At 41.2% G+C, this 23,142-nt stretch overlaps 2 protein-coding genes across 3 annotated transcripts in view; one reads left to right on the top strand and one right to left on the bottom strand.

Annotated features, from left to right (window-relative positions):
• The window catches only part of LOC111261271 (uncharacterized), a 36,717-nt gene extending 27,017 nt beyond the window's left edge, over window positions 1-9,700 (bottom strand). The window contains exons 1-3 of one of the 2 annotated variants that reach the window (XM_086968630.1): window positions 9,176-9,700; window positions 1,320-1,420; window positions 131-340 (exon numbers count right to left, since the gene is read on the bottom strand). Coding sequence is in view for 1 of the 2 variants with exons in the window: in XM_022834626.2 (XP_022690361.1) it covers window positions 9,176-9,218 (43 nt within the window). In the remaining variant the exon portion in view is untranslated. The remainder of the gene's footprint in view (window positions 1-130; window positions 341-1,319; window positions 1,421-9,175) is intronic. The other variant, XM_022834626.2, reaches the window with a different exon arrangement.
• A 225-nt stretch (window positions 9,701-9,925) lies between these two features.
• On the top strand, window positions 9,926-22,376 carry LOC111261270 (ras-related protein ced-10). Its single transcript, XM_022834625.2, has 7 exons — window positions 9,926-10,700; window positions 17,710-17,862; window positions 18,511-18,625; window positions 18,819-18,896; window positions 19,712-19,822; window positions 20,415-20,519; window positions 21,297-22,376. The coding sequence occupies exons 2-7, from the start codon at window positions 17,732-17,734 to the stop codon at window positions 21,366-21,368; spliced, it is 612 nt and encodes a 203-aa protein (XP_022690360.1). The 5' UTR covers window positions 9,926-10,700; window positions 17,710-17,731; the 3' UTR covers window positions 21,369-22,376.
• Window positions 22,377-23,142: the final 766 nt, after the last annotated feature.

The raw sequence follows: 23,142 nt of genomic DNA, 5'->3' as shown, positions 1-23,142 counted from the left end.
GCGTAGGTTAAACAGCAGAAATGATAAAATTAATAGACTTTTTCTTCTGTTAAACGTTACGAATCGATAAGTTCAGGATACGATGGTACCGTTTACTAGCGGGCACTGATCTGCAATAAGTAATACTCACGTTTGGTCACGCACTAAAGAATGGCCCTATAGGTTGATTTCGTTAATTCCCGAGCAAAATCAAAAATTGTCTCATCGATCCCTGCGATATCTTGTAGTTCCTCGTGCCAATTCGATTCTGTCCACCGACAGACCATACTGACCTTCACAGTAAGTAGGCTATCTTGCCCGGACAAAACGTGCGAGCGCTCTCACGGAACCGGTTAGATAACTGAATAATGAACTCAAGTAAAACAAGCATTGTTGCAAAAAGGATTACTTTTGACATCAAAAATATCTTTACGTTTACGTGAAGTCATTACGTAAAACGGAATCGTTGACAGATGTTCGCGTACAGTCATATACATTCAAAGGTGCATCGAATAAATAATTTCAATATTTAACGATAAGCAAAACTCTATTTTCTATACAAATTATACGCGCGGCTCACATATTAAGTTTAGTTTTTTTTATTATTAGATGTACGCTATTTAAGTGTGGACATTGTCGAATTGGCTATAGAATAAAAGCCTATAGAAAATAGCACGCTTTCTGCAAAAGGTCACTTACGTAATGAACAAAACCTAACTACCAAACCATAATTATTCTATAGAAAAAAAAGAGTTCGTCACCAATAACAGTAAGCCCACCTATTTTAGTAGGCTAACGCTCGAATTGTCTATACTATCGAGTCTCAGGCAGAACGAAAGTTTATATCGATGAAAACACAAACAGATTTGAACGCAGCGTTAAGCCTAGTTACAATTGTAAAAGTACATTTCAACTATTAGCTACTAGTTGTTATAGCTAACTACAGTAAAGAAAGCTAGTTGTTAGGTACGGGTTAAAACCGAGATACTGTCGATCAGAGATTATCCATTCCCGACAGACGCCAGTGACAATCATAAAGTGGCTGGTTGAAAAGAAAAAAAAGGAAAAAAAAACACTATTCAAGCATACTTGACAATAGCTCAAAACTCGTTTAATTACGTACGATAGCGAATACGTCCGTTTGCCGCGATTTGTCGCGACAATCAACGTACAATACAACGTTGCTGCTTTACGTTAATTTAGCATAGTGACCATATCGTCTGTTACCGTATCACGTCTACGGCTGAAATGCAACGAATACTACGGGATCGCTGCTTGCTTTAAGGTGGGCGGTCGTAAACAATCGATCAATCAGTCATCTGTTAAGAGGCTCTTCTTACCTTTTACTGATATATAAAATAACAGATCTGTAGGACATGTAATTGAGTCTGTGATAAACGAACGTGCACGCTACGACGTAAGTTTACTGGAACGATAACACCTATATATAAGGGGAAAAACAAAAAAAAAAAAACATGTGTCGAATCAATCCGCTAGCATCTGATCTGCATAACTTGGCTATAGAGTCAAAGCTTATTTTCTATCGCGTGGCGAAAATTGCGCCGACTTTGTTTGAACGTGCTACCCCTATATTTGCTACTCTCGATTGTTATAAATATGACGCGCAAATGTAGACCGCTACACGCGGCAAGCTAGGCTTTTTTTTATTCGAAAATTCACCGTGTCAATAAGAGCTTAATATATCACATAATTTTATCCGGAAAGCTGTTGTGTAGTTCTTAAAGGTGGCATACTGGCCATAAGTTTCGAGCGGAGCTAGGCAAATTTACTGATAGTGCCGGTGAAAAGTCATCAGGGCTGGTAGCATTTACTAAATTCATAACAAAATACTGCTGATCTTTGCTTACGGTACGCGCGGGCAAACAATTTGACATTGTTCGGCTGTTGAAATTAGCCAAAATCGAAAATATTTGGTAGGCCACATGGGTTCTACTGGCAAAATGGCCGACGATCGGACCGTCTGTTGAAGGACCCTTCTATGTCAAGCCATAATAGTCGACGCTTCAGCATCCTATTATGTCGATTTCGTCTAGATGCTGCCGCTTGCAGAACAAAAGCAGCTGAGTCTACCGTTTCATTGCAACATTTGAAGGAATCGGACCGTAAAGCCTCAGAATTCAAGCTTTTCAAACAAGAAACATTACAGGAAGTAGATCGTGCACATGCGATAGGAGAGAACCGTTAAAACGGTCCAGTTTAAGCCATGGGTATATTATCCAATTTCGAATGACCTCGCCTTGAAAGATCCGTTACTAAACATTACACTAAATTATTGTAAATTATTAGGTGATATGTAAGTAAATGAAAACGAGGGAAACAACAACGTTTAATGCTATATGCGCATTGAACGTTGTCACTTAGTGAGCACGCGTATCACGATAGTATATGCACGTTATCACACGAAATTTTCGGACGAACCCCATAGGACTGTTTTACACAGTAGCATGATGATCGAACATAGGCCTACACTTTAATATGATAATTTTATGCTCCTGACAAAAAAAAACAGTAAAAGGGGGCATATCTGCGGTCGTGAATAACACGCGGAAGCCTGTGAAAAGTTGCACTTCGCTGGGAAATATTGATATCGTACCACGATTTTCATCTAAATAAACAAAGTAGCAAATTAACACGTGTTTCAGTAGAATTCGCTACGCGTTCGGCTTCGTCATTTCTTCTCATCAATTGATTCATTAGACACTACCAAAATAGCTCAGAGAACAGTTACGTTTCATATCATTGCCCTCATGCGTGCTTTCTATGTTTCAGAATAATCAATCGAGGATATTTATACTCCTTAATTTTATTATTATTATTATTATTTCAACAATCGGTTGTAGCATCTGCCGGCCTCCATTGAAAAATATATCTCTCTTCGTCCCGAAGCTCGATGATTCATCGTGAAAAGTAAGCTTTCGTAAAGGACACAACTGTGAATCGAAATTCAAGATCGCGGCGTAAGCCAACACAATAGGGCAACCGTTCTCGATAGGGACGTAATTCGGGCAGAATGAAAGCAAAAAGGAAAACCTTTGCATTTGATGATGGTATGAGCATACTTTTTCAGATTATGTACCGTGCAGCGGACGACAGCCGATACTGTCAATGGATATAAGGAAAATTCGTGCGTGTGTCCTGCTACCACCATCAATAAGATTTACGTTTCAAGTTCGACCCATCTAACTTAGTCTGCTATATATATATATAACATCTCTCTACATATGTATGTAGAGAGAGCCAGAGGGAGCAGGTATCTAAGTAATCTAAGCAACTGGTCCTAGGCTGATCGCCTGCCTCACCAAAATACAGTACGTAATAGAGTATTCGATATGACGGAACTGTAGTACAGGAAAAGTATCTATAGTTAAGCTTATATATAATATATATAAGTTATAGATAAGCGAAACAAGGGTATTGCCTGTTGTAGAATTTTCTCTTTGCATTCCATTCGCGAAACTTCATCCGCAAGTTATTTACCTACCTGGAAAGGATTCCTGAACGGTCGTTCTTGTTTCAATGTCGTAGTATTTTCTGCTAAGCACAAAATTCCCATGGCCAATCAGTGCGTATTTATAAAAGTGCCAAGGTAAGACATCCATCGACGGGTGGCCTTCAGTAATTTTTTTGCCCGGGGTAATTAAACCTATTCTTACTTACGACACGCTATTATCGCGTCGATAAATATTAAATTATTTGCCTGCTTACTAATCTGGACTGATACATTACATCGATTACTTTTTTTGACTAGCTCGACCATTTAGAGTTAGAAACTGTTAATAGAGATAGGCATGGTAGTACTCCTTAGAGAAGGTCGTCCTTTGCATCTCTCCTTTATGCTATCACTTCATTCGCACGCTAACAGCGTACGCTATGTCCATAATGGTAATTTTCGCTATGGTTAGGAAAGCAGACTCTTGCGGTTAAACATGGGCATACGTCTGCCACAAAAACAGGCCGGCGAAGTAATCAGCTATCCAACGACAGTCGATTACAGACACCTGAGCTGAAATTAGTACCGTCTCTATTTGATAACAGCCTGCCAGTTTTTTTTGCCGACAGAGACACAAGGTCCTAATCGTCTTTAGACAGATCGCGCTGAAGAAGACGCGTGTTTTGTCAGCGTTTCGAACGAACCTAACCTGCTCGTTCAATAGGCTCAGTCCAAGGATAGTTTTGGCTCCATTAATACACATCAACAAAGTGGAACTTTACTTCGATGCCTCAGCAGCAGGATAACAGGAACAGGTCAGGACAGCACGTCGATATTGGCAAAAGTGCAGCCACAGTCTGTTGAAATCAGCTCAGGGGTAGGTCCGTTTCCGGCTGCCATTGGCCGATGTTGTGTAAGTAAGCCACGCGTGCTGAATACGATTTGATATTTTCACAAGAACGCGTACGAGCAGAGACCTCACATAACAAGACCTCAGCAGAATCATTCGTATAACACATGAGCTAGACGAGCGTACCAGTTCTTGGACACGTGTTGTCTCAGCTAGCTTTTGATAGATCCAATCCTGCTGGCAATACATTCGAAGAGTATTTGATCGGCTTTGTCATTTTTGCCACCTTGTCGAAAGCTTTCACCGCGCTGACATACTTGATTGACAGGTTGTAACAACCAACTGAAACGCATTGGGCTAGTGCAATAGGTGGGAAGCCAGTGAACCTGGAAGGCAGCTTCGTCATCACAATGGTATCGTATCACCGTCGCCGCTGAAGATTCAGCGCTTCAATGATTTCGTTGGCGGTCTTATCACATTTGCCGTTCGAGTTGAAAATTACATTGGATCGCAATACAAAGATACTTGCTTGCCAGACAACAGCCAGTATCGCTGCAAGCGCTATCGCGGACCCCAATGTGGCCCCTAGTCAGTACTACTAGAAGTAAGCCTATATGCTCGTAACAAATTATGGCCCTCGTCTAGGAAACGGATGGATCTAGTTGACAGCGAACGCAACAAAGAACTAAAAAAAAAAATATGATGAAGTAATTATCAGCGTTACGAATGCACATCGCTGAACTTGCCCCTCATGCCTTCAAAGTCTGTTAAAACGGAACAACGCAATCCTGCTTCCCGTTTCGAAACTTTTAGAGAACAAGATGCTGATTGGGAAAGATGAAAAAAAAAGAAGAAAAATCTGTATGTAATACATTGCTTGATAAAACAATAGAGATATTGTCGATTTCGTAAATGAAAGTAGTACACATTTGCAAGTAATAATCTGGAAGCCAGTTTTCACGAGGGTTCCGGTTCCGGTTCAGGTAAGAGGTTACTGTTATGCTCTCTTTTGGAACGGGATTTTACGTCTGTTGATCGCGCGACCAAGAGCTGAAGATTACTGTTTATATTAGTTGTTCTTTGCCTGCCAGAATCTTATTTGTACGAGGCGATATGGCGGTCCGACATAATCAGCAGCTAGGAAAAAATGTGGTTGACTTAGAAAAAAATCGGCAAAAGTATCGGTTGATTTATTGATCTTTTAGGTGCTCGTGAGACGATTTCGGTCGAAACTAGAGATCGATAAAAAAAATTGCCAAAAAATTAAATTGAACCGTAGGCCATAGCTAGCCCTGTGGTAATTAACTCGAAAGTGTATGAACGTTTTAGCATTTGCTTATGAAATCTAGCGCACTTTCTCATAGCGTGACATTTTTTCCGTAACATAAAGCTATCGTGCACGCTGGTCGCTTGCCGTCACTTCCGCCGATGATAGAACTTAAGCCAAAAAAGTAGAGATGTTTACGCCGAATACGCGTGATTCATTATGGATTCAATATGTCACAGTTCATTAACTATGTTCATACATAATTTCACTTATTGATAGTAGAGCAGAACTCATCCATTTGTGACGACGTATCGGCGATCGGGTCCCTGTGTCCACTCTGCCATTGGAACGTCATTTATCCAATAGAGAGTCGCTGCCATCCGCCTTGTTTGCCTATACTCAAGCCTAGTAGATAGTAATTCTACGAATCATCACTTCCTACAACAGTAAATCAAGCGCTTAGTCGAAATTACTGCTTGATACTAAAACGCCTCTATGAAGATATACATCGTTACATCATGGAATATTAGAATGTACATCATTGACATGGGCTTGTAACACAGTGATAGTAAACATATTCCAGCTTAAGTTTTTCTCTCCTCATTTTTCAACAGATCGTTATACGATGCATGCTTAAATTTCGTTCGAATGTTTCCAGACGGCGATACCGTCCCGTCAGACCTATAATTACCAAACAAACATACCAGCGTTTGACTGCGTACTTTTGCAATTTATACCTGCTATGCCGTCCGCTTTTACATGATTCTTATTATTCGGAGTACGGATGTTCAATAAGAACGAGAAAAGTTGAGATAACACCATCTCCTTTTCGTAATTGGCTCTTCAAATGGACAGAGCACCTATTATAAATAACATAGACATGATCGAACGACTCGAATCAACACCGTAGCGCGACTCATGGCTGTAAATGCAGCCCGATATTAAAGCAGATATTATTGGGCTTCAGACGTCCCAGCTTGTATTAACTGATTCATGCAATTAAATTTACATACACACCTCGGTTATTCTGTTACTTCGGAGGCGTTCTCTTTGCTACCGAGGAAAGCGAAGGCACGGGAATAGTTGAACTTGTAACTAATTTACAAAGGAGTTTTTACATGTGCCAAGTGACCATAACAACCTTTGTGTTCGCCATATTCGCTTGAGCTACTAGTTAATACCATAGAAGAAGATCATTATGATATAGAGACATCATACGTTGACGACCCGCAATGTACAGTTAATAAATACCTGGGGCCCTGGACGGCTGTTGTCTTCGACAAGACACATTCTGACCCGATGACAACACCGACCCGGAAAATAAAGTTGGCGATGTGATTTGGCTTGTATGGGTTTAGAGCTGGCGAGCGCGTTAGACCTGCCACATACGCATGTCGACAGCTACAAAAGATGTTGAAATTATGTTTATGGACTCGTTACCAAGCTGTCTTTTGCTATCCCCCTAGGCTTGAATATGCTCGTCCGAAGAGCAGTTCACAGCGGCCGACTACGTTCACGCTGCGATAGCTGTTACGTTTATTAGATAGATATTTATCTATTATTAGATTTTGCGGAAGCTAATACTTTGGCACAGAGAAGCAGACCCTTTGTATAGTTAGAACCCGTCGAGCAGTACTCATAGCAACCTCACGGTTGGCCGGAGCTTCGAGGTGGAGCTCTCGTGAAGTGTGTTCTGTGTAGATGAATGAAAAACAGTCTTGGGCGAAAAAGGCATTCGGAATTGAGCCAGTGTCACAACAACGATTTGGTAATATCAACGAGCAGAATCAACAGCTTTTCGAAATAAGCGTTCGTTCGCATCAACATTCTTGGAAAGCTGAGCCTACTTAGAAATTCACTTGATTATACAGCAATGTCTACGTTCACGCATCTATTACGTTTTTAGAACATTTGATTTCTGAATTTACTCACAAGCACCGTTGGTACAGTTAAATAATCAGATCATGGCAGTAACATATGCATAACCAAACACAATGAACCCTGACCCGTCTCTAACAACGAGGTGTCACTGTTCGAAGATTTGTCGACGACCGGCGGTGAAGTCGACAAAGAAGAAATATCTTCAAATAGTCGATGCATATTATTCTCCTTATACTAAATATAGTTGTTAAACACGCGGGCGCAGCATCCAACGTTTATTCACTGCGAAACTATACATGATATTATTATTTCATCCATAGGTAGCTATAGACACTACTGCTGTACCCTGAAAGCTGGCTGGAGTTACAAGACATCTTTGATTTTAGCCAAATCTCATGCGAGTCACTTGATGGCAGCGTTTAGCCGTCATCGATTACTCTTTTGTCGCTCGTCGACGATCTGTCGTGGAAAAGCCTCGCAGGATCCGGCTTGGCAGATGGGGTTTACCCCCTCCCCATCCCCCGCCCTATCCCCCTCCCTCTCCCCACAAAAGCCTTATTCATTAAACAACTCCGCCCGTATTCAACATAGATAGATACCTTACGCTTGTTTCGTATATCTACAATGTACTAACGTACTGCCATGGTCTTTCTAAGGACTCCGCTAATATGCTAGCTTACTGTCGTTTTCCTCTATAATACATATACGTACTGCGGGCAAATTCGTTCCGTCGACAACTACGATGCTACGGTTCCTCGCCCAACTCATAATTATTCTAGCTATATATATATATATATTAGATTATGTTTTCGTACGCAGTGGTTTAGTAGACGGATCCGGGCGGCATGATATTCAGCTGTAACGTATCGCGCGGGAAATTATCAACATGCCTACGACAGTAGCAGAATTCACAGCAGTCTCATGCCTGCTAATGGCGATCAGCGATCTCAGCAGACACCGCGATAACGGCCAGCCCATAACACTGGTTCACGCGCAACCCCCTGACGCCAACCTAAAGGCTAAGACAGGTAGAAATAGGCAGGCTGTAACGCAGCTCATTTCTTAGACTACGTGACTTGCCTGGTCAGTTTACTTTATGGCTTGATCGAGCCATGTCGCCGTTCAGCTGTTGCCGGCCGCGTCTGTTCGATTCAGCGCTATAAGCCGTAGCAATGGAAACTAGGACCAGACGGCTGGCAAAACTGGCCTGGAAATTGCAGCGAAACAATTCGAGGCACCGGCAACGTGTTTGTCTACGACCATAGTAATGCTCGCTGCGATGGTCCGTCGGATCGGCGCTTATGCCATCATAAACTAGTGCGTGTAGTGAATAATTTGCTGCTCAGCTCATGAGAACTACCCGTTCGCGTTGAGTTTCCTCCTTGACGTTTCTATATTATTTGACTACGGTTTCTATGTCGTTCTGCTCTCAATGCGACTGACAATTCCTCAGCGTGCAGCGACCTCTGGTTGTGACCTTGTCCTGTGGCAGATCGATATTAGTTTATAGAATAGGTCAGCATTCGTACGTTTTTCCAATCCACGCTACATCAGATCGATGTTATTCCGAACAGATGGTGTTTGTGTTTCTCACCGCGCGCGTGCGACCATCTAAATATGCAAAAACTGAGCGCTAATGGTGGCACTCTCTAACCAGACACATATTGGCAAGGGAACACATACATATACATATATATATGAAAGTACATCGTAGCCGCCCGATTTGTACGCGGGTAATGAACATTACCTAGGTTACATTTCAGAAGCCGCTGTTCTGGCGAGTTTGTCATCCGGCGATCGCAAATAGCAAATACACGTTGGCGGGTCTAACATTGTAGAATAGGTGGCCGATGGAAAGACCTGGATCGCTTGAGACAAACGCATAAACACATAAACAGCAGATTAACAGGCCCGCGAACACAGTAAGTTGCTCTTACAGACGATCAACGACCAGCAACGGCCCTTGGCTACGGAATTGTTGGGTCAATCGCTATACAGGTCACCTCCTGCGCACGACTGCATCTAGCGCTATCGTCATCATCATCTTTCTAATGGAAGTCCTTTTGCTAACAGCGGCGGTGAACGTGTTTTTGTCACAGTTGCTATTCCATTGCCGCTAGCTCCGCACTCGGTCCGTTGGAAAGAAGACGAGAAGCAGGAGAACATATGCAGCGGTAGAGCCAACCGCAACGAGCGCAGAGAAAGCATTTGGAGGTAAACTGAAACAACGTCGCCGCATGTTTACCTAGACCAATGTGATGTTGTCATCGTCATGAGTTCTAAACGGACTACACGTAGTCAGCGGCCGATACTGGCGGAGTGATAGCGGTGACGCTGAAGATGGCGCTCTCGCTTGCGCCAATAACAGTCTACGGTAGACGAAATTATTAGCAGATCTTGCCGCGGCCGGACTACGCTCGATGACAGCGGTAGCAACCTGAGAGGGACATCCTCAGGAACGCAAGCGGCAACAGTTGCTATGATCAAAATCTAGAACCAGCCAGAATCTAGAGACCAGCGGGCGTCCATACGAGTGCCATTGTAATTGGCAGTTTCACTGCCATTGCTAAGCTGTTGCTCGACTCCAGTTGGAGTCGAGTCCTCTCATGTCTTCTAGAGGCCCGCGGTTCCGTCCTGGAGCGCACCGTTGGCTGGGCCTTTCGAAGGACCATTTGTGCGGGCAGAAAAAGCCACAGTGGACAAAAAGCATGTATCGCGGCGTCTATATGTTTCGCAAGTTTTTTCCATACAGACTTGTCAATGCTACTTTATAAAAAATACCCGCAGCGTCGGTAGTAGTCGGAACGCACATTACGATCCGTGTAGACTAAGAATAACGAGGCAAAAACGGGATACATGTGCCTTCTACTAACGACTACAACAGGTACCACACGTGTTTTCTAAAAAAGGTACTCGATTGTTCGTCTGGATATGTCATAGAACCTCCTGTACGCATGAAGATGCTCGGCAACGGCGACTGTGCGATCTACAATCAAAGCAAAGGCTATACGTGATCCGAAATAGTTAATCGTGCTTAATTTGCCTTCAGTCGTAGAAGATCATCGAGTTATTAATGTACCATCGAATTCTCTACGTTCCGCGTGAATCTGACGAATCAGAACGAGTCGCTAACTCTGTATGACTTTCTACCCTCTAAGCCTACCCGTGACGATCAGAGGCGCCGGAACCATTGTTGCCGTGCGACGACAGTAACAGCGATTACCTAGCTATTGTGCTCCCATCGTTTCGTCGGAAACCCATCGTTTTTGCTGGTCAGTCTGCGTCGCGCTTATAAAAACATGCTAAATAGATACGTCTTTATGTATTATTTATATCGTGATGCATTATTACTATATAGATTGAATCGGCACAATGAAAACAATATATCAACGGCTAGAACATGCCTCATACGTATTTTTACATTCGCTTCGTGCATTTCTCTTCATGTCTTGCGGTAAAGATGAAGTGCCGCGTTTAGCCGTTTCATCGTACCGACCGCAGCCTTCTCGAACTGTCCGCCCGCGACGCTCCAATCATTTGAATACAAACACACACACACACACACACAAACAAACAAACAAATACACACATACTATAATATACTAGCAGGACGAAACAGCATAAAGCTGACGGACTCGATCATCAAACAGACTTCTTTCTGCTTTCTGTGCGTTGTTTACCGATTGCTGGTAACGGGTCCTGACGGAAACACTGTCGCATTGCTCGGTCATCTCGTGTAAAACGCTAACGCTTTCTCCCCTCCAAACCAAATAAACGTGCTATTTCTACAGTGTTAACGTAACAAAATACTACCACGACCGCAGCGAAAATCGCGGTGCATATGTACATTGAGCTGTTGTCGTTCGTGTCGCCTTTGTACTTGTTGTGCGACTGACCTTATGTGTTCCCGACCGAGGTTCAGGGCGAGCTGATTCGACGGCAGACGAATGTTGTACGATCGTCGTGAACGGAGTCTGCATGGGTGTACGCTCGTACATGCCCTGCGTACGTGCGTACATGCTCATGCCCTGCGGTGACGCCAGCTACAGGCGTTTAACCATACTGTTAGACTGATGCCGTTCGATCCTTATGTAACTAGTTGACTTTGTCGTAGTTTTAGGCCTTAACCGGTGCCTGCACTGTCGCTATTGGCAGGTCATTATGTTCATTCTGACGGCTCTCCATAATACGGCTCCATATTGATAATTCCGGCTATCCATTTTAGGATATCATCAAGCCGTAAGACAAGTCGGGAAATTCTGTACATGTCGCCCGAGCATGGAGAAAATTGAACTTTGCTAAGTTTTGTATTAGTGGTATGCCGGTTTAACATAGAAGAGTGAAAATGCTTCATGGAAGCACAAATGCATAATAATTTTGAATTAATTGTTTTACTCAGAAAAACTGAGCTAGACACACATCATGTATATGTTTTATCTAGTTAAAAGATATCAACAGCAAAGCTTCGAGTGGTCATACGTTCCTCGTATCGAGTAAAAAGAGTGGGAAGAAATATTTAATTTGCATCCGTTGATATTTGGGTTAGCGTCGTTCGTGATACAGTGTTGCATGGGCCTAACCCGACCTTCGCAAAAGGTTCCAAACCCCTAGCAAGCCAAGCGCGTCAACACCGACCGCCATAAAATCGAGTAGGGTCAGGATATGCGTAGCTGCGTACGCTAACCGCTTATGAAACAAAACAAACAAACAAACAAACATTTTGCATACGAATCTGTCTATTTAAGGGTCAATCCAACGATGCAATGGACGACTTCAGGTTTTCGCGACGTTTACGTATACTGTTTATCATTGACTGATCCATCAAAAACAAATATTTCGCTAGTCGGACACGACAGCTAGAGCCGAAATAACGGAGCATCGCTATAAATCCTACTATATAATCATGTAGACTTTTTTTTTGCGAACCGTTCGATTACTTGTCACTATGTTACATTATAAAAAAGGTCCATGACGCTTACTCATATCCACGCTCATTGACATACGCCGATCTAAACGTTACCACTTTAGACGCGACAGAGCATGCATTGCACCAAATAAGGCTAGCGGAAACAATACATGAAACACTATAATAAATATTACAAAATGCCCGCCACAAATATTAGCTAGTTTAGCGTCGAAGACGATCTAAGGGGTAGGTCAAATGGAGCCGCTTTAAAATCATACCTAGTTGATAACTTTAGAACTTGTTTTCTCTGCACTAACACAAGTTATTTCGAATGGCCGCTTATTGGCGGGGTAATGTGTAAATACGATTTAAAGCTCAAGTTCGACAATAACGAAGATTTTCGAGTGGATGTTAATGTGTCCTCAAATAAATAATTTATTCACCATATCGGCCTAAGCAAACAGATTTTTATCGAGAAAAATTAATTATGATAAACATCACAATAAGGCCTAATAGGGCGTTTCGCGTATGTTCGAACAGCCGTTCTTTTCACGAACGGCAGCGACCGGAAAATAAGGTCAGCAATGGCCTTCTCGATAACGCCTATTAGCAGAGATCTTAATTTACATTGGTACTTTAGCTGCAGAAGGTTTTCTAATCTGAAAAAGGACGAGTATTATCTCATTGGGGGCGCTAATTTTAAATAAGTATGGTTTCAGCTGGGACAAAAACGGAATATGTATACGTACGCCTGGCCTTGCGCAAGGTTTAACTAAACTTGAATACAGAGCCTGCTATAAAGCGAGGCTAATTAGTATGCCTTATGTATAAATGCTTACCGTAGTGAGAGTTAGTTGAAGGGAGTTTTGTAAATAGTTGACTTGCATGGACCCCCATCCCAGCTGTAGATCTAGGCAAAATCCCAGTGACGCAAAGCGGATTTCGAGACGTTGGACTGCAAACAATAATTAAGCAGGACGCACCGAATATCTCAACTGATCGTGGGAGGTCACCCTGAATGAGAGAATGCGCTTTTTGTTTTGTCAGTATTGAGCTTAAGGTAGTTCTTGCCAAGGGCAAAAGCAGTTGATTATATTTACAAGTAACACTATTGTAAGTTAAGGTTTCTTACTGTCTACTGTTTTGGTAAAGTTTCAGTTTTTTGTTTTACCTTGCATACATAGAATAGCACAATTTATTTCATATCGTTATAACTAGATGCGGTGGAAGGAGTGCGGGGTAAGTATTTCGAATTTGACGTCCGGTATCGTCGTGGTCAAGCATTGCTGCGGGTAGGTCATGGCTGTTCTCAGTACGAAACGAATGATGTTTCTATAACCGAATTCGAACTTGGATCACCTCATGTATCCTTCAGTTTAATGGGCAAAGTCGGCGTCCCTTATCACGTCTTATTAAGTTTGCAGTCTTTGAGGCAGTACCATAGGGCGGCCTCTAAGCAATTTGAGTGTTGCTTTGGACTTTAACGGTTAGGTAGGTGAATGGTCTCAATAAAAAAAAAGACAAAGATATCGCACATATGCTGAACAGAAAAAGGCGATGCAGTTTCTTTAGCTCGTTCTGAGCGTGCTTTTCTATTATCTAATAAAATGGACGATTCAACAAAAAGTCATTTTCATAGGGAATAAATATGAGAAGTTCCGCATATGTATCCGTGTGTCTCATAATGGTCCAGTAGCTGACCCCAGAAACACGTACTGTTCAAAGTTCGAAATCGAACGCAGGCTAAACGATTGCCTTCAATTAGCAGTACGTTGTACCCTCTCTAGGTGTTCGTCAACGTAGAAAAAGGCTATCATTTAGGACGAGAACGAATTGTACAAGCTCGTCCTTCACTCACTGCGGCTTTACTGTTTCCAGTTTATCGATGGCAAGTATCGCCGTCGGCATTAATGAAAACGAAAGGTATTACCAGTGTTTTCTATTCTGAGACACTTTCAAATGCGCTTCGAGGTTCACGGTCATAAGTTGCATTATAGTTTCTACGCCGAGATCGTGTTATTGATTAACGGACGAAGTTCTACCGTTGGCACATTGTTTTGGCGGTCTTTACAAACACGACCTCCTAATACAACTAAGCTTAAAAACAAGTAGTCACGGCGCCATACTCGATCCGGCCAGATCGTTCGCCGTGCGTCGATTTACTTACATCAATGACAAATATCCGATAGTATTTGGCGTAACTCGGCCTGACCAGTGCATAAGGTGCCATGTCGATTTCGTAGCACACTATACTATTAGTCAAGCTCTCCGACCGTACGTTTTCCACGCCTTTCTGCTAAGAGTTGTTGTGTCAGTTGACGCCCAGAGACTGTAGCAATTTATCATAGTCTTTTCACGAAAGCTGCTACAGGTAGACAAATCGTACCTTTGTTAAACACCACTTCGTGTGTAATATATGAACATTGATTGCATATAAGACAAATGGCTTGCTTGGAATTGAAATACACTTCTACATATTTGGTTACTTTTTGTAATGTTCATTTCGCTAGTTTAGGAGTTTTACGATTTTTAAAGGATACAGCCGTTTTACAGCCTGCTCCTTTAGCCCAATGTCGGTATCAAGTGATGCTTCATGTTGGGGATTTCGTCGGATAGTTGCTAGGCCTATTATTGAGTGTTTTGAATGTATCTCTCGAACCCTTTCGCTATTGTTATAGTAAGATAGAGATCAACCAGATACCGCTGTATAACTCGGGTAAAGTTGCTGCGTGTATATGCTTTATATGTATATAGATTTTTCAAATCGAACCCATTTTACGAACGTCATAAACATTTGCAAGGGGTTTGACCTAAGTGATCGATAGAATAGTGCAATACACCATCCCATAATAGGTGCTAGGTTCCTGGAGGATCTAACGGAGTACAGATCTCGTTCTCTCAAAATTCGATTCATATAATTCAGCAGTATTGGTGTCCCAAATTTTTCACATCGAATATAAAAAATTCTTGGTCTTTTTTAGATTTATTTTATATATTAGGACCATATAAGCAACATATTGTTCAGTTAAAAATTAAAAGGCGGATTAGCTTGTAGTAGACCTTCAATACTAATATACAAATAAGCCTTGTGGTGAAATTTTTCTTTTTTACCTCTTAATTGCCTTCTTTTACTAGAACAAACCGTGTCCATTTATACGCTAAATTGATGATCACGTGGCAAGAGCTCGTTGAAAGCACAGACTATTTTACCTATGTTTGAAAGAAGCTGTAAAACGGCCCTGAAAGTCAGTTCCTCGAAGGCCTATCATTACGTCACGGTTCATGCATTCTTTTGTGCAATCTGCTGCAGCATAAATAGTGGCTAGCGTCAGATTGTAACTCACGCAAAAAAAACCTACACAAGGGCGTATACATAGTTACATGGGGGTCGTATTTTATAGATAATGTATGACACTAATAAATTAAACTAAGGATTCTAACTCGGAGTTAGCGTCTACCTGCGTCTGACAAGGAAATGCCCGTGTAGTAAAACCCGCTGCTTTCTTTCTTTCTTTCTTCTACGAAATGTTTGTGTACTGCGGTGCAATGCCCAAATTTGTCCTGTTGAATTAACATGATCGGACTACTTTGTCAAAACAAATACAAAGGCTAAAAGTGGCTTTTTCAAGCTCTTTGTACTTATGTGTGTTGATATGTCGCAGGTTATCCTTCAATAGAACCTGTGTGACTTCCGTAAAGTGACGGTCGCTTGCTAAACAGAGGCCTACATTTTCCTTTTGTCACGCGATTCTATTTCCGGTTTCGGCTGCTGATAGCGTAAGGAATCTACTTGCTGCAGCACCCATATTGCGCGGCTTTTATCGACAGAAAGAATTTCATAGACATCTTTAAAAGCTTATCTGTATGTGTTCTATAAGTTAAATATTGATAGAAACAAGCCCTAATCCAACAAGTACGTTTGGTATCACCCTCTTGACTTCAAAGCTTTACTTACCAAATACGAGACGATATTATTAATCCACGGGGGGGTATCAAGCTGTTGAATTAGCAAACAGTCAATCGAACCAGATTTAGATACGCTCCAGCTTAACGCGCAGTGAATGAATATAGCCCTGCTTAAGCGGAAACGTTCTTTTTTAGATTCCCGAAAAAAAAAAATTCACGACGCCTAGGTAAATAAATCTACACGCGTCCCATTTTCAATTGGGGCCAAATACAAATGGTCTACATTGTACTGTAGGCATTAATGCCTACTGAGATGTTTGAGCCTTTCGAAATGATTAGGCCTTTAGAAGCGAATTCGATGAACTTCGAAATGAAATAACGTTTGGAGTAGTATAATCTTTTCTATGATGTTATAATTTCTCTGTGGTAAATTGATAATAATAATAATACGGAGAGGATAAGTGGGTTGAGGTTAATGTTGAATATACGTTCTGATGAAATCTGCCATCGCCATCCAATAGCTAAACTGTACTCATTTTTAACAAATCCCTTATAGCAGCAGATGCTTCTAGCACCAGCATCACCTTACTTATCTGACTTCTCGAAGACAACGTTTCTCGTTCGTTTGCTCCCTCTGCGACTGGCGGCAAAAATTAAACTATGCCTCATCAATGGAAATCGTATGTTTTACGCACGTTTTCACCAATTGCGGATTGAATACACCATACACCTTCATAACTAGTTTGAAACCGGTTCACGGAGATCCATTTTTACACAGTTTTTGCATTTCCAGTATCTAGGTTGTGGCACGTTATATGTGGAGTGTCAAATTAGACTCTGAAGGTTGTGATTCCGTTAAAAGCCACCTCGACTACGACAACGCGTTCTTGTTCTTTGGGACCTTTGATAACCTTCTCGTTGATCTTCAATGCCCCATCCTTCATCCTTGAAACAATTCACGTACTGCTCTGTCGCTCAGGAGCTCCTTGTCATTTGTCGTCACTAATCTGTGTTTAATTTCCGCAAAACTGTGGCCTTCGAGGAACAAAAACTTGACATCTGAGTGTGGAAATCTGAAAGGTGTTTCCCGACAAAATTTTCCTGGGCCAAACTAAACCGGCTTGCAAATTTCTAGAAGAGTGAAGTATTTATCAACTAGATTTTGTCTGTCAGCGGTTTCTGGTTCGAGAGTTACTCAGGTTCCAAAGTGTGCCGGATTGCTGCTTGTCTCAGATAAAGCTTGATGCATAATAAAGTTAATTAGCTTTAAAAATCTCTAAAAGTGTATGTCTTTTCTAGAGACGTTTCGAAGCACATTCACAATAGAAGCTGTCCAGAGATATAACAAAGGCTGTGTCATGAAACGTGGTTTTAGTGTAAGATGAAGGGCCACGGAAGGTGTACTATATATATATATATATATAAGAATGCCCGGCTTGTCATATCCCTTTCTACTCTGATTACTTCAGGAGAGCCTCCTGTCATGCGAGGATGACGCCCGGTGAAAGCAACATGCGCCCCCTAAAGATCGTTGTCGTAGGCGACGGTACTGTGGGCAAAACGTGTCTCCTCATCACGTACAAAACGAATCAATTTCCAGATGGGCCGTATATTCCAACAGTGTAAGTAGAATCGTACCGTAATTGTTTAATTTGTAATTGCTTAATTATCTGTTTAGCGCCTTTGTAAATCTTTATTCGAATTACCTACCGTTTGCGAACGGCTTCAGCCGTTAACAAGTCTGTCTGGTATACATAGCTTTTTTATCGTTGATTTCAAGGAACTCTTATTGAAACCTTTGCACTCGATTAATTGTGATCACTATCTAGATAGTGTTTAGTGATTTTGAGGTTTACTTATCGAGTGCTAGAAGCTTGGTCATAACCTCAAAAGTCAGCTAAAATATATTTAAGAAATCTACTTTTCTCACTTGAAATGGCTATGCTCAAACAGATCATACGCGCCATTGAAGCGTTAGTATAAAAAAGAAAAAAAAAAAGTCTGCAATAGAACACAAGCAAATAGGTAAGATATTTAAAATATAACGTATTACTTACTGAAACCTTTTTTAATGTTTATTTTTGCTAAAAATCCATTGTCCGCAGCTCTGTGGAATACAACAACCGCATGAAACAAATAAGAACAGAAAGCTTTGCATTACCAACGTTCTGTTCAGCAATCCACCAGTCACTCTATATATATATATATATATATATATGTTCTAACTTTTGGTCATTTAATCAAAAGGGATTACTTATTCAATTCTGCAGATTTGACAATTACGCTGGAAGTCATCAGTTGCCCCAAGGTGTTATAAACGTAAATCTGTGGGATACTGCTGGTCAAGAGGACTACGAACGTCTAAGACCGCTCTCTTATCCAGGGGTGAGGTATTTTAGCAGCAGAGCAAATTACTTGATCAACGATGAGCTGACTTGGAAATTATTTGAAAACGAGAGAGACCACATCCTGTTTTTTTTTTTTTTTCTCTGTACCGTTCCGTCAACCAAACGAGCATCCGAAGTGTGTGTCCTACCTTAACTTTTATGATATTTTTTGCTGATTTCGCGCATTTCAGACGGATGTGTTCATCCTGTGCTTCAGTGTGAGCTCGAAAGCATCACACGATAATATTATTCATAAATGGTATCCTGAGGTAAACGATTTCCATCACTGTACTGGAAAAAGACAAATATATTTTACTTACATTTTTATTATTATACATTTCGGGCTTACATACTTACTTATGGTTCGCCTCGGTACGGTAGTCGTCACTATAAACACTGAAATCGCTCTTAATAGTTATGTACTAGTGTTATTTTTTTTCCATTGCAATTTACGTATCAGCCCGCCCTTGACATAAACTGTAACCTTATCTTTCTTCGAAAATTCGAAGCATCGATCGTTTTAGTAGAAGTCGTATATCGGCTGGTTTTCGGTTAAATGATCGAGTTCACTCTAGTCATGCGCACCTATAGATTCAGCGTAGGCTGCTATTGTGGATTTTCTGTATCATTGTGCGTTATCTAATGATGAATCAGTATAGCGTAGAAGTATTTTTTATTAATTTCCCTTGTATCAACATTAGCCCGTTAGCTTATGAAATTGTTTACCTGGAAAGCTTGACCAGTATTTCGAATACGATCAGATCTTATTCGGATTATTTTGCTTCGAACGTAGTTTGCTGCTATATGATGCAGGACAAACGTATCTCATTATATCAGTTATTGGTGCGTCTTTGCGAACGTCTTTACCGTCATACAGTCCGGCGTAAAAGTCTACAGACAGCAGGCGGTGGGACTTCTAGCACTGAGAATATCTGTTTAGCCTACTAAAAATTCGGTGCATTCGGAAAAAGAAAGAGGAAGTACTATATCCAAATCGGATAGGGTTTTAACTTTATAGAAGCTCGCCCGCCGGTTTGATGCAACTTCAAAAATTTTCTGACACAGGTCTCCATACATTCTACAGATTCGGCATCACTGTTCGGAGGTGCCGTTCGTACTTGTCGGAACAAAGGCTGATCTCCGTCGAACTGATTTTCATCGATCCACTGAAAGCCTTAACCTTCACAGGCCGCAGGTCTGTCATGTTTGTATGTCTTATATGCATAGCTGTAGCATCGGTTTTTTGTCTCTCGCCCAAGGATCTCTGATATGATGATTTACAATGTAAATGAAGACCACAAATGAATAAACGAAGAGTTATTTTTTTCAGCAAAAAAAATAGTTTGACATTTGGAAGGCCGTAGTATTTCGAAAAAATCAATCTGCACCAACAGGTGCCCATTAGTCCTATCGTTAAATTTGATCAGTAGAGTGTGATAAACCTAGTGATTAGGCGCCATCCAATCCGACCTGAAATGTCGGACAAGTCTCGAGTACGATAGCTTATGATTTGAATTGTAACAGTAAGCTAGAGGTAGGCTTACAGGTAGGTGCTGCATACTCTCAGAAGCAAAGATTTTTCAACGAAGAATATGTTTTTCGCTAACAATGCGCCTAGCTTAATCCAAAATGATTAGCTTACCTTTCGCCTGTATTTAACAACCTCGACCTGTACCTTATTATTAGAGTGTAGCAGGCTTAAATTGATAATCATTTTTTTTTAATTAAAAGAAGTACTATTTGTCGATATTTCCCATGTAACCGCTCATCGCATTGTTCCATTATAGAACAGTGAGTTCGTTAGCAAGCGGACGGCAAAGCAAACGGCGAGAAAGCTGGGTGCTCGCTGCTATCTCGAATGCTCCTCAAAAGAACTCCAGGGTGTTCGCGAGGTAAGAAGGTTAGGAAAAATACTCATTAATCAACCTAAAGGGCTTCGCCGTAATACATAAAGTCACCCGAAAGACAATTCGTTCTACTGCTATTTCTGTTGGCCTGTTTCAGTCATTTGTTGAGATTTTGTAAATTCATAGACTGCCTTAATGCGTAAATCAAACCAATGTGTAAATGCTACAATCTTCGTTTAACTCTCGTTTTTTAATACACTAAGTATCTTGGCATGGTAGCTCTGCTGTCTCGGATACAACATTAGATATCGTGCAGATGTTTCTCGGCATGAAGTTCGTGCGTATGCATGGTACTACATACTTTTAGTTTATATTAATCTAATGTTATTTTATATTTTCGTTACTTCATCAATCATACATATTATGTAGCACGTGTTAATAACGAACCAATAGCCCCAGACAGAGATTGCCCATCAAGCCGTTGCGTCAACGAGAGTCGTTTTACATTAACGTAGAAATTAGCTATTTTTTTAAAAAAAAAATCTGCGTTTGACGCTGTTTTGTGACGCCGTCTAAACTAGAATAAGTTAGCTTTTATGTTTGCAGCGTTGTAGTATATTAACCTGCACCGCATACTGAGTTTCTGAGCTGGATAGATTCACGAAGTAATCGAACATGCCTTTCAAAAGAGCTGACATTCATCATTTTAGAACGTTTTAATTAAATATTTTAGACAAAATTAATAAAACAAAAAAGCTTACTTAATTGATATGATACTTGTAATATTTGACAATAGTTGGCAAACGTCCGTGTGTTTTGCAGGTTTTCGAAGAAGCCATCTTGGCAGTGTTATCCCCCCGACCGAAGCGGATCGTCCGGTGCACGTTATTGTAAGCAGGAGTCATAGGAAGAAACTGCACTGCGTCTACAGCCCCCTTTAGTATGCCTTGCCAATACCTCCTGTTTCCTTTCATTATTAAAAGCAGCTACCGGCCCCGTAGGCCAAATCGCCGTTAACGAAACACCCCACCGGAACAGGATCTGCCTTTTTCATTCAGGACAACGTCAGGGCAATGAATTTGGCTCTATATGAAATGATAGCCTGAGCTTAGCGCGGTGAATTCCAGCTGCAATTTTAGGTTTCGTGTTTGGTTAGAACATTAGCTAAGATAGCTACTCGGCCTATACGCCTGACACATTTAGAAGAACGTGTACCTAGACGGTTCGCATCTCGGGGAATGGATTTGAGTACAATACATTTATCTGTGTTTCTCATTTTTTCAATCGCAAAATGATCTATAATTTTACATTCAGGCACCCTATTACTTTCTCCAGTTGCTCTTGTCTAATTATTGATAACTGTTCAAACAATAGCTCGAAAATATTGATAAAATTGAGATAAAGCGACGCTAACTTTCAATTGTCCACTCCAAGTAGCCTAGGTCAAATAATTAATCAATTTATAACATGAAATTTTTACACAAGGATGTAGGGAACGGTCGTTTCTGGACGGTTTTTCTACATGTACCCATTCGAGAACACGGTCCAGGCGATCAGTATTCGAAACAATGTACTGTATCTTACTAGAACGCTGCGATTATCGGCAGTACTTACGCATTTAAACTTCCTCAATCAATCTGGGGCCGATTATATCTTCTGCTCATTAGAAGCTTGAAGTTTGTCAGTCTTTGAAAAATGAAGATTGCTAATAGAAGTGTAATCATGAGAGAGGAAGATCAAATAATTGCATCTTTTTTTATTGGTTAGCATGGTTATCACTATTGTCCAAAATGACACAATTTTTATACAACTAATATCCTTGTACATTTCATGATATCATGTTAAATAATTACTCATGGCACAACTATTATAAATAAATATCAATGATAACTGGTAGACAAAGGCTTATTCATTCTGAGATGTTATGATATTGGTAGGAGTTTATAATTTGAGCTTATAGCGAGTGACCGGGAAAACGTCGCCCCGGTACTGTTCTAACTCCTCCTACGCAGAACGAGAATAAGCCGACAAAGGAATAGGTACTTTTACACTCAGACATGGGGGCCAGCAGGGTGACAGAACATCTGAAACAGTATCAGCATTCAAAGGTTTATCTCTCCTTCTTTCTGTGCCCGCCAAACATGAATCAAGCTTTTCATTAGTACTAGAAAAGCAGCCAATTTTACTCAGCGTTGATTAGAACGGATCGTTACAGAATGGTTACAGAACTCAATGGTTACAGAAATCTACCGCACCGTTTTTCCAAACTTGTGATTGCAGATAAGTTCCGTTGTATGCGACGTTGACGACCTTGACTAGGGTCGCTGGTTTACGCCGCACCAACTAGCTTGACCGCACGAGAGATAGAATTAGGCAAAGTAATACATCAAAATGGCATGTCAGGCGTCGCCCGCGCGGCCGCGCACCTAACAGCCGTACAATTATCGCGTCAGCGAGCTCACTGCACTTAAACACCAGGTACTAACCGGTTGTTATAAAGTTTGAAATCCGCAACTGGCTAAATTAGAGGACCTGCTATGGACGCTTGCAGCCCGCTTACCAGCTTGGTCTGTACGATTCATATAAAAACAACGTGGGGTTGTTCTTCAATTCAACTTATAACTGGCCCTGTTGCTAAGAAGACCTGCTGGTGACTGATGTTCTTCTA

This window comes from Varroa jacobsoni, unplaced genomic scaffold, assembly GCF_002532875.2.
Source record: "Varroa jacobsoni isolate VJ856 unplaced genomic scaffold, vjacob_1.0 scaffold_540, whole genome shotgun sequence".
NCBI classification, from domain to species: domain Eukaryota; kingdom Metazoa; phylum Arthropoda; class Arachnida; order Mesostigmata; family Varroidae; genus Varroa; species Varroa jacobsoni.
The sequence above is the reverse complement of the archived record's forward strand: the minus strand, read 5'-3'. Positions and strand labels throughout refer to the sequence as shown.

Bases quoted from the DNA above. Each gene is read 5' to 3' on its own strand.
- LOC111261270 (XM_022834625.2), top strand. From the start codon at position 17,732: ATGACGCCCGGTGAAAGCAACATGCGCCCCCTAAAGATCGTTGTCGTA. The intron at 17,863-18,510 runs GTAAGTAGAATC...TCAATTCTGCAG, and splicing joins GGGCCGTATATTCCAACAGT to ATTTGACAATTACGCTGGAA. The intron at 18,626-18,818 runs GTGAGGTATTTT...CGCGCATTTCAG, and splicing joins GACCGCTCTCTTATCCAGGG to ACGGATGTGTTCATCCTGTG.